This window comes from Abrus precatorius, unplaced genomic scaffold (assembly GCF_003935025.1).
Source record: "Abrus precatorius isolate BTA unplaced genomic scaffold, Abrus_2018 Scaffold6, whole genome shotgun sequence".
NCBI classification, from domain to species: domain Eukaryota; kingdom Viridiplantae; phylum Streptophyta; class Magnoliopsida; order Fabales; family Fabaceae; genus Abrus; species Abrus precatorius.
Genome location: NW_020874406.1, coordinates 7,929,959 through 7,942,009, shown reverse-complemented (window position 1 = coordinate 7,942,009; position 12,051 = coordinate 7,929,959). Strand labels below are relative to the sequence as shown.

At 25.5% G+C, this 12,051-nt stretch overlaps 1 protein-coding gene across 1 annotated transcript; it reads left to right on the top strand.

Moving 5' to 3' along the window:
* The first annotated feature begins 4,202 nt into the window (after positions 1–4,202).
* LOC113869746 lies at positions 4,203–5,799 on the top strand. Its single transcript, XM_027506204.1, has one exon. It carries the CDS (start codon positions 4,276–4,278, stop codon positions 5,203–5,205), a length of 930 nt encoding a protein of 309 aa, XP_027362005.1. The 5' UTR covers positions 4,203–4,275; the 3' UTR covers positions 5,206–5,799.
* Positions 5,800–12,051: the final 6,252 nt, after the last annotated feature.

Genomic DNA, 12,051 nt, shown 5'->3' with positions numbered 1-12,051 from the left:
CTTATCAATTATAAATTGCTATTTTGACTTGTGAGACCTTCTTACCCATAGCCAAACATAAACAGGTTTTGAAAACAACGTAGTACTAACTTCTGTAGAACGTGCTCGTTATTTTAGAAAATAAATTACAGGTATAATCATCATTGATACTAGTGACTAAAATATAAATACATATTTATTACAATAATCATTTTTAATCAATACTCATAATTATATTTTATTCTTTCAAATGTATATCGTCATTTAAAAAGAATTATTTTTTTTTATCTCGTATTCAATATTATCTTATCTTCGTTGAAAGACTGAACAACTTCTTGACAAACAGTGAAATTGGAAGAGAATAACGTAGATATGGGATTAGGATTTGTTAGATTTTGTTTTACAATAAACTTAAGTGAAATATTTTGAGTATTTTTTATGTTTCACTTTGCCAATTATTGAAATAAACATTAATAAAAGAAAATACTAATAAAATTCAGCACTTAAATTTTATCTTTATTTTTATTTAAAGTAAGTATATTTTACAAAATTTAGTTTATTTTAAATTATTTTCCTTTTTAAAAATTTCATATTAAATTATTCATTATTAAAATTATAATATACAATTTTAATTAGTCTCTATAAAAATTTAATTAGTATTGCATTTTTAATATTTTAAAAGAATAAAGTAGTCTTTATTAAAAATAAAAAGTTAACAAATTTTTTATGAAAATTAATTTTAAAAATTGAATATAATAATCGATATTCTGTGTTGGAAATTATCATGTCACCGTCAATTATAAATAATGGAGTTCAAAGTGTCTATTATTTAGACAGATATTGTAGAGTATTAATATTTTAAACAACTTCTAAACTTATGTTTGGTTTCAAGAATTGCATTATTTAAAAAAAAAATCAAATTTTTTTTTAAATAAACTTTAATGGTAACTTTTCTAACATGCAAGGTTTGGACGGTGTGTAATAAGCTAGCCTCAACATGAATGTATAATGGACCGTTTAACTGTGTTAATGTTTTCCAGTGGTTTGAGTGGCATATAAAACTTTGAATTCAAATACTATTTGGCTTTCAAGATCAATGGCCTCAAACATGATTATCATGAAAATACTCATACAAAATTCTTAATAAAAAAATTAAATGAAATGCATATTGCCTCATTAGTCAACAAATAACAATATGGCTAGTTGACATTGTATTAGATATTGCATAAAGTGTTTTAAATTCATCATCTAATTCTAACCCAGTAAAATGTACAAGTGTATTTTTATTCAATTCATGCAATTAATACAAGATAATGTGTAATGTGTGGTTTTGAAACGACGTAAAAAATTATACAACTTATTTTCACACGAGACCAATAAAAGTGATTTAAAAATTGAAATGCGTTTCACTGTTCAGGTGGAAAGATTAAACAAAAGTCTAATATACTCGATTATGATTGTGAATGTGTCCAATAAAAATTTATTTTATTGGAATATATTAAAGAAAAAAAATTGAAGCCGAAGAGAAAAGTCAGAAAACTATGAAAATAAATTATTTAAATGAAAATATATAATTTTTACGTTTATCAATTTGATATATAATATGTAAAATTTTAAAATAATATTAATTAAATTTAAATAATATTATTGGAAAAATATGAAAAAGAAATAAAATGTAATGCTTAAAATGCATTTGGCAGTTCATTTCAGTTACTTTATAACATTTTGACTAACACATTTATTTGAAAACAAATATTTTTGATAAATTTTTTTTCTATTATAAATTTGTTTATTTTATTAACATAATAATTTTCCAATACTATATTTAACGACTTATAAATTACTGTTATTTTTTTAATTTTTACTTTCATCGTTTCAATAAAAACCGTTGTTTACTATCCGCTTTAACGATATTAAACTTTTTTTACATAATTTTTATTTGCATTAAATATTTGATTTTCAGAAAATGATAAGAGACCAAATGTAACTAAAGTACCTACAATTGTAAATAAAAAATCGACTAAAATATTAAAAATTCTACAAAAAAAAAGTAAAAAAAAAATATTTTTATATTATTTATATTTATAACCTAATTAAAAATATTAATTTATCAAAAAAATTTAATTCAAAAAAATGGTTTAACAATTTTAAGTTTTTTTTTTTTAATTTTCAATTACCTTATCAATTATTTTTACTAAACGTAACCTCAATATGAGATATGTCTCTTGAATTAATAATAATAAATAAATAAATAGGTAGAGTACTTAACATTTCTCAAATTTGAAAATGTGCACTTAGTATGTTCAATTTTTTATTTTTATTTTTAAATTTAAGCGATCCTCATTACATATTCCTTAAATATTTCACTATTAATTTTAAATATTATATTATTTGAACTATTATTTTGATTTGTAATAAAATTTTGATTTACCAAATGTTAAAATTTCTTCTTAAATTAAAAATCTAAAACTATAATTAATTAAAATATATTTTTATTGTAAAATAAAATATTTATTAAAAATTGTTTATGTATATTATATATATATATATATATATTTAATAACTAATTTTACAACTACAAATTCTATTAAATATATGTTTTTTACATTTTTAATTTATTCTCCATTCCATTAACTTGTATTTCTGTAATAAGTTATTACGAAAATACAGTGCTTTATAAACAAAGGTGACAGAAAATTTGAATTTAGACCAAAGTTTGTTTAATATGTAGTGATCTCTTTTAAATTTTCAAATTTTTTTCTCTCAATTTAAATCATTGTCAATAATAATTTATAGTTTAAATAAAATAATGGCAATTTTATTATTATAATCTTTGTACTTTTCAAATTTTAACATATATTATCTATAAAAAAAAAACACACATATATATGCATGGATGACTGTTAAAAAAATTAGAATAACAAATATTAAATTTTATTTAATTAGTCAAAATTAAAAGAAACATGCACAATTTTAACAAAACCATCAGTTAAACATGTTCATTGCTTTCAAGCAACCATTGTCAACAAAATTCCTCTTAAGATCAAACGTTGTGTATAATCTGAACATAAAGAAAATTTAACCAACAAAAGCAGAAAGAAAACTGGATAGACAAAACGGTAACCTAACTGCCATAATATATCTAAGAACCAAGCAAAAGCATTTCCTTTCTCTTTTCTCTTGCATCTTTATTTTCTTCCTTTATCAACAACGAGACAAGCAAAAAGCATTTCCTTCTCTTTCACTTACATCTTCATTTCCCCCCCTTTTTGCAGCATGAATCTCTTTTATTTCAACGGTAATTTCATTAAAATTTGAATAGAATAGAATATCTGAAACTATATGGTGTTGTAAAATGAACACACATTTACATAAAAATCAATTAGTTTGTCGTTATCTTCATTAATTTACTTTATATTTTAATTTTTAATAAAAGATTCATAAATAGTTTTATCAATCCTTTATCTTAGTTCTTTTCTTTTCCTACTCAAATAAGGTAATATAAATCAACGAATTTAACTAATGCATACTTAATTCTCCTTAAATAAAGTGCCAGGCTCAAACTTTGTGTATAAAAAAATTAACCTAACTATGATATAAATATTTTTTCATTGAGTAGAGTTATTCTATTTATAAAATATACTTATAATTTTAAAAAATGAAATGAAAAGCTGCCTTCTCTCTTGATTTTCTTCTCCTCAAATTTTCTCATCTTCTAGATCCCCTGTCACCGTTTTTCCGGATTGAAACCAAACAGAGTCATATATCAATTTAAATAAGCCAACATCAATTGATTGAATCCTTAATAATAAAATAATAATTGCTCCAACAGCTTTCTTCTGGAATACTGTTTTGTGTTGACCAAAACAATTGAAATATACCCAATTACTGATGTATTGGCGATATATCAAGCCACATCCAAATTTATTCGTAGCCGGAACAAGAAAAGAAAATGGTTTAGAATTCCCTTCGTGCCTTTACCTCTTTTCCCAGATTGAAATTGTTTAATTTTAATCAGTCTTATATTTTGCATATTATCATCCAAAAACGTTTTAATACATCTTTAATATTTTTTTATGTCCACGTCATTATCTTTTTAGCAAACAATTAAGGACAGTTTATATTTTAAAACTACAAAAATCTTCAATTCTGGGCTTTCCCCTCTCCTTCCTTTTAGACTTACCCTGCAGTCTCAATCTCTATCTCTGTTTCCCTTTATTCGTATATATATTTATAACCCAAACTGCCAAGGCCACATATTTCCCCAAACAGCGATTTTTGGGAACAGAACAAGACATGGAAGTGGTGGTGGCAGTGCCTCCTTCTACCATGGATTTCAACTTCGACAGTAACTGTTCCTCTCCATACATCACCGCTCCTTCAAGTCCTCAACGCTTTGGCAACTTCTTTTTCAGCGCTCCAACAAGCCCCATTCGCACCTCTAATAATTCCTCTCTCTTCAACTTCAATCCTCGCCACTCCTCTGCTTCTACTTCCACCGTTCCTCAACCCAGCAACGATTCTCATGAAGATGATTTCGAATTCGACTTCAGTGGCCACCTCCAAAGACCCTCTCTTTCCGCTGATGAACTCTTCCATGGTGGAAAAATTCGACCTTTGAAGCCCCCTTCACTTGTTTCAACTCCAAACAAAGCTCCACCACCACCATCACCACCACCCCAACAACAACACAACCCACAAAGAGGAAGAGCTTCTTCCTTTTCGATTCCCTCTGGTCGCAAAGGAGGTAGAAACAGTAACAGTAGTGTGTGTGAGTCCGATGATTTTTTTTCTCAAAGGAGCAACACCAACACCAGACCCTCTGAAACTGCTTCAACTACTCATTCTTCCCTTTTGTCGTCCATTTCGTTTACAAAAGGGTATAGAAAATGGAGGATAAAGGATTTTCTACTGTTTCGAAGTGCCTCAGAGGGAAGAGCCACGGACAGAGATCCTCTAAGGAAGTATGCGGTTCTGTCCAAAACGACAGCGCACGAGGATGTCAGGAACGTGAGTTTCCGGTCCACCGAGAGTGCCGGTTCAATTTCAAGAAGGAGAGGACCGGTTTCGGCTCACGAATTGCATTACACCGTGAACCGGGCTGCTTCTGAGGAGTTAAAGAAGAAGACCTTTTTGCCTTATAAACAGGGCTTGTTGGGGTGCTTGGGGTTCAATGCTGGCATGCATCATATCAGTAGAAGAATTGGGTCTATGGAGCGTTCATAATCCAGATAACTCGTCTGAATGTTTCGCACACTGGTTACGGTGAGAAGAAAACACCACTTGTGATTCTTTTTAGTCCAAAATTTAGACTAGGGGATTTTTGGTGAATTTTATTGTGTTATAAATGAAGTTTGAACATACAAAATCTGGATATCGAAGCTGCAATTGCTGTTGCGACTGCAATATTAAACCTTGATCTGATCTTCAACTTTGTATATGTTCTCTTTTTGTTGCTATTGAATTAGAAAGGGATTTCATTGATGATGTCTGCACTCTCCATATCATCCACAAAGAGAGTGAAAAATGAATGATAAGACATTCGATAGATTTGGTCCATTGTGTTTGGTGGTTTGTTATTTCATGATACATTCGGGGCTGAATCCTGTGTTTGTCAAACTACAACAAGTTGTAATGGCTTTGCACGTTGCAGAATAATTTGCTTTTATTTATTACTCTGCGCGTGTATTTATGACCTTGCTTTGGTGGGAAAGACGGGTACTTGTCAAACTCTGTACCCAATTTATTAAAGTCTTGCGGAATTTTCAATTTAAAGTCACGAAAATGTTATTCTACGTCGATTAAAAAATTATAAACTTTTTTTCTCTATTTATATTTACTTTCATAATTTTAATATATTTTTAATCAATAAATATTATTTTTTAATTATGATACCCTAAATATTGTGTACTGTTCCGTGAGTTATATTTATTATAGGTGTTCACGAAACGAGTTCGCTGTTTATGTGGATCAAGATCAAGTAAATTCAATTTATCAATATGATATATCATTCTAAAAGTTATATAAAAAAAAAACATAAACTTAAAGAAATAGAAAATGAAAATTACGATATATTTTCAATTATATATTTATAAATAAATAATGTAAATGTAATATGATATTATTTTAAATATTTTCCATTAAATTAAAAGATTAATATATAATATAAAAAATTGTAGGTGATGAATGGCGACAACATGGCATGCTTGGCCAAAAGAATCAAGAAAATAATTAAAGAACGTAAATTGATGTGGACAAATAAAAGCATGAGCTTAGAAAAGAAAGACGCTTTCATTCTATATCATTAGGACGTTGAATAATGATTGTAACATTTGCAAAATTATCTGATATTAGTCTGTGTGTGTTTTTTTTTTTTACGTACGTTAAGACGAGTCGAATCTAAACTTTCAAGGAACAAAACAAAACGGTTAAAAATCTCTATAACCTTCACCTATTTATAAATTATTTGATTTCAATAGTTTTGTATTTTTATAATTTTTTCACTCTTGATTTAAAAAATTATTTTGTTATCTATTTTTAAATATTTGTACAGAAAAATATTAAAGTATAAATCATTAAAAATAAGCAAAACAAATAAACAAAATAAAAACAAGACAATCATTTTATAATTAAAAAACTAAATAAAATATTTTTAAAACTAGACAGCCCCTTATATTAATAGATAAGTTTTATCTTACAAATCAAAATGGAAAAACAAATCTCATATTATTGAATACATGACATGATCTTCTTGAAGAGAAACAAAAAGCATATTAATATTGTTAAATAAAATCCATCGTGATAAGTTGTATATAGGTATCTTTAATTATGTATATAATAAAAATTATATATTTACAAGCATAACTATATATATTATTCAATAACATGAGATGATTAAAACCTAAAAAGTTATAAATTGTAGTTTTGGGTTGAAATCCTTGTAAATAGAGATATTACATATAACAATTTTTTTTTTGTTTCTTTGAAGTGTATACATCCAAATAAATGTTTATTGAATATTTTCTTTTATATATATGTATATGTTCTCTCTCTTTTTATTTGAAAATATAACTAATTTAAATAGCAAAAAATATATAACTAATTTAGTAATTTGTACGATCTATAGATATTTTATTTTAGAATATAGATAATTTATATTTTTGTAAATAATTATATATATATATAATAAAATTATTTTAAATAATAAATTTCCTTAGAAATTATTTTATTTTAATTCTATAAGTATGATATCAAAATGATAATTAAATTAATTTATTTTAAAATAATGTTTTATTGTATAATGTAAAAAATAATTAAATATTAATAATCAATATATATATAACCATAAATTTAAGATATAAGACTTTTAAAAGATATTTTTTATAAATATAAAAATAGATATTTGTGAAAAATAAAAAAAAAATTATATTAGATAATAAAGTAAAATTAAGTAATAAGTTTAATATCTACAAATTAAAATGAAATTTATAAATATATAAATTAAAAATAAAATTATTACAATAAAAAAGAATATAATTTATACATTATACTCAATCAAGTTTAATATTAAAAATACACATAACAAATTATTAAAGAGAGTGACAGTATATTTTACTTTGCAAATAATAAGTTTTTATTTGACATCGTAATTGATATAAGTTATGTTTATATGAACTTATAGAGAAGTCCAAAAAAAATTAGTATAAAAAATAATAATTGTTTTAAAGTTAAAAAATAACTTATATTTTAAAAAAGTTAAATGAGAGAAATTTTCAAAATTTCTACCAAAATAAAAAAGTATTAGTTGTTTCTAACTCATAAAAAAAAATATTTATTTTTATATTATTTTTTTTTTTTTACAAAAACTTTTCAAAAAAATTTAACAAGAAAAATCATAATTTTTTTTTAATATTATTGTCATACCGAATAAGAATTCAATGTCTACTTTAAATTCTAAGAATTCAATAAGTTTAATCCTCTATTTAGTTTCATCCTCACTTGATCCACTTGAATATGCAGATCATGCAACGATATAAAAAGGCTATAAACATATAGCTTGTGACTTGATCTCAGATAAGGTTTCTGATAAGGTTTAATAAAAGAAGTTACTAAATTACATAATTTATCGTTTAATTAACTAAAATTTTGGGATAAATCAATTAACAGTTTCTATCATCACCGATTAATTAGGTTTGCAATTTTATGGATAATTTTTTTATTATATAAAATATCTGCCTTTAAAATTAATCTTGAAAGTAATAGAGTTAGTGATATATTTAAAGAAAATATAAATATTTTTTAATATTTTAGTATAATTTACATAGCGTATTCAATACAGTAAATACTTTTTTTTATTATATAAAATATCTGCCATTAAAATTAATCAACATTTCACTCTTTGTAAGTTGCTTGACAAAAATTTTAAGAAAAAATGTTAATTTCTTCATGTACTAGGTTTAAACAGGGTTTTATTTCTAAAAATATTGTTTTTTTATCATTAATTTCTATGAAATAATTGCTAATATTTAATTTCTAAAATTTAAAAGAGTAAACAATTAGTCGATAAAAAAAAATTAACATGTAATTTATAGCAAGAACTGATTTTTTTTACTCTTTTAAAATGTTAAAAACTAAATAGTAACAATTTCTTTTACAGAACCTAAAATATAAAAGCTAACAATATGTATAGGAAAACAAAATATATTAAAGCCTGAATACTAAAATTTTAAAATAAAACAATGTTTCTTTTAACTTTTAAGTGTATTATTAATTTATTTATATAAAAATGGAAAATAAGTTAAACAAATAACAATGAAAATATAAAATAATATAAACATAATGCTATTTTTTGTTAAAATAAATGAGACTTAAATTTTATTTTTAAAATAATATAAAGCGCTCAGGCCCCCACTCAAAGCTTGCGAAGATGCACTGCCAAGTCTGCCATCCATTGAATTGGCTGCAACTTAGAATTGAAGAACACGTAGTTTTACATTGCATTCAATGCTTTCCCTTTACTTCTATATAATGCTTTAAGTATAAATTTTATCTTGGCGTCAATTTTATTACAAAGTGAGAACAATTACAATATATATGATTGTGTTTCAAACTTTATTGAATTCAGTCTTTAAGAAGGAGATGTGACCACTTAGAAGAAAGATTAATTGGGACAATTACTAATTCATTAGTCAATTTTTGGCAAAATAAAAGGTTCCAAAAATGTAGCATACTTTGTGAAAGGTTACCATATTTGACTTTCAAATAATATCATTTAAGATGTTACTTGCTTTAAATATTATATGTTTTTATTTACTAAATTCCAGATCAAACTGAATGAGAAATAAAAAATAATAATTATATATTTTTTAACACTTCACAATTTTATTAGTCATAATTTTGTTAGTTATTTTTCAAGTAATTGCATCAAATCATTAAATTATAAACATTTAGTCATTTTTTAAGTTATGACATCATCAATTTTTTCGAAGCATATGAACACCAGACATATTTGGAAAGGATAATAATTTTAGATCAATTGGTTAAGGAAGAGGTAGAATTCAAGTTGAAAAATAGGTTAAAATTACAAAAATAAAAATAAAAATTATTATAATGGCTTCCATTCATGCTATAAAATAACTAGCATGCATCACTGATAAGATAAGAATAAAAAGCAAGTTTTAGTTATATGAAGAAACAAAGAAATAAATAACTAGCATACATAGGAATAACATATATACTTTATGGACACGTCGCCACGTAACCGTGCATTTATACATCATGACCATGAGAAAATATGTCGTGTATTTCAATGACGATCATTTTCATGAATTATATTGATATTAATATTAAAATTATTAAATATTATAATTTTTAATAAAAATGTTATTTTTATTATACATATTTCAACACACGTTAAAAGTTCATACATCTAAAACAAATTTGGACATTTTATGAAGATATTTGACTAAAAATTATTAATGCACATAAATTGAGTCTCATCGTGGTAGTTGGACATACTAATTTTAATAGATAATACTTAGCAATAAGTGATGAAAAATGATTGATTATTATTTATTAGAATGGATAGAAAGAAGGCATCACCTAATCCATGATCATAACTGATTTGACCCATTCAGCCCCAAGATAGAGACCAATGCACTCACTTCTTACCCTTTTATTACTAAGTTCTTACCTCTGTGGTTGGTTAAGTTGTGCAAAAATCAGCCTTTTCATTAAGATATTTTACTTTTCAGTTATGATGTTGAATTAGGACTACTTTATTAGCTTCAACTGCACGTCTTTGACTAGTTTCTTTAGAAAATATCATCACTAATTAACTTCAATCTGTGAGGGTAATTATGTCAAGCGTGGAATGTAATAAAGATTGAAGAAGTAAAAAAGAAAAAGAAAAAACCAACCCACCCTAATACATCAAATTTTTTTAGATGTTGCATTAAATTAGTATTTAAAATTACATTATGAATAAAAGCTTGCCCCTAATATAATTAAATTTTATTATTTAATTATATGTATATTTATTGCAAAATAAGATCAATGTATTACATACGTACACTTGTTAAACTAGTTTTGATAATTTTTAGTTAATTATTAAAAATATATTTAAGAAAATATATTAAAAGGTACTTGTAAATATTTCTCTTTAATGCAGCCTTAAATTTATATACACTCATTTGAAATTAAGAACCACTATGCCAAAAATAAATTTTTGAAGCATTTAGATAATAATTAATAAAAATTACTTTGTAACAATATATTTAAATGACGGTTAGCGTTGAATCACTTTCTCAAATGCAATATATTGGATAGTATAAGATTTTAGAACAATTTTAAATGCTCTCTAATTTAAAATAAAATTACTCTCACATCTTCGTGCATAGTAAATAATAGAATTATTAATTTTGGCAAAAACGTACAATTACCAAAACTTTTCTGATGTCTGATTATTATATTATTACTTTCATTTTTATTAATTTGTTTAAATTAAAAATTCAGAAAATAAAAAGTTAAACTATTTTTAAAAATTTTGAATTTATCTTTCACTATAACATTTTTATCTTTGGACTAATCAATTAAGATAAATGTTTTATTTACTATACATAGAATTCACATTTAAGATAAAGTAAAAAATTAAGTATTTAACTATTCATGAATTTTATTTTTTTTTGCTAAAAAGAGGGGCTAAAGGCTAAACAACACCAAACTACAAAGAATTTCTAGGGAGCCTTATATCAAGGGAATCCATACAAAGAAAAGGAAGAAGACTATAAGAGGTAGATTCAAACTCTGAGGGATACACATACTCCTCTAAGCTAGCCTTGGCCAGGCTATCAGCACATGTATTAGCCTCTCTACAAATATATCTAAAGTTGATACATTTGATGGAGTGAAGACTACTCCTAATGTCCTGTATCAACTTGAAAAGGAGATGGGAAGGAAGGTGAATCTCTTGAATGAGGTGAATAACTTGTTTACAGTCACTCTCAATCCAAACCTAATGAAAATTTTTCTTCAAAATTAGTTGAATACTGAAATAAAGAGCCCGAAGTTTAGCTTCTAAAGGTGAACAAGGACTAATTCCCTTGCTAAATCCTAACAGCAGATTCCCTCTACTATCTCGCACAAGCCCGCCACAAGCAGCAGCACCAGGACTCCTAGAGACTGCAGCGTCCACATTGAGCTTCACATGATTAGGAGGAGGAGGCGTCCAATTAACCATGGGCTGATAAGAGACCTGCCTTTGCAAACAGCTAATAGTATTCCTGTTATGAGAAAACATAGATTTAAAATCAGAAATAATTCTAAGGTACAGATTATCAGGATTCAAGGATCTGTTCTGAAAGACTAAAGCATTTCTATCCTTCTAGAGATTCCAACTAATAATCCCAAAGAGTTTGCTCCGTCAGAAAAGAGGCTATGGTTGAGGTTGAATAAGTTAAAAACCAGCAAATCTAACACTCCTTTACTGAAAGAAGCCACCCATTGATGAGGGAAAACAAAGTGGTTCCAAATGGATTGGGCATAAAAACAGTCCCTAAGCACATGCATAAGGGT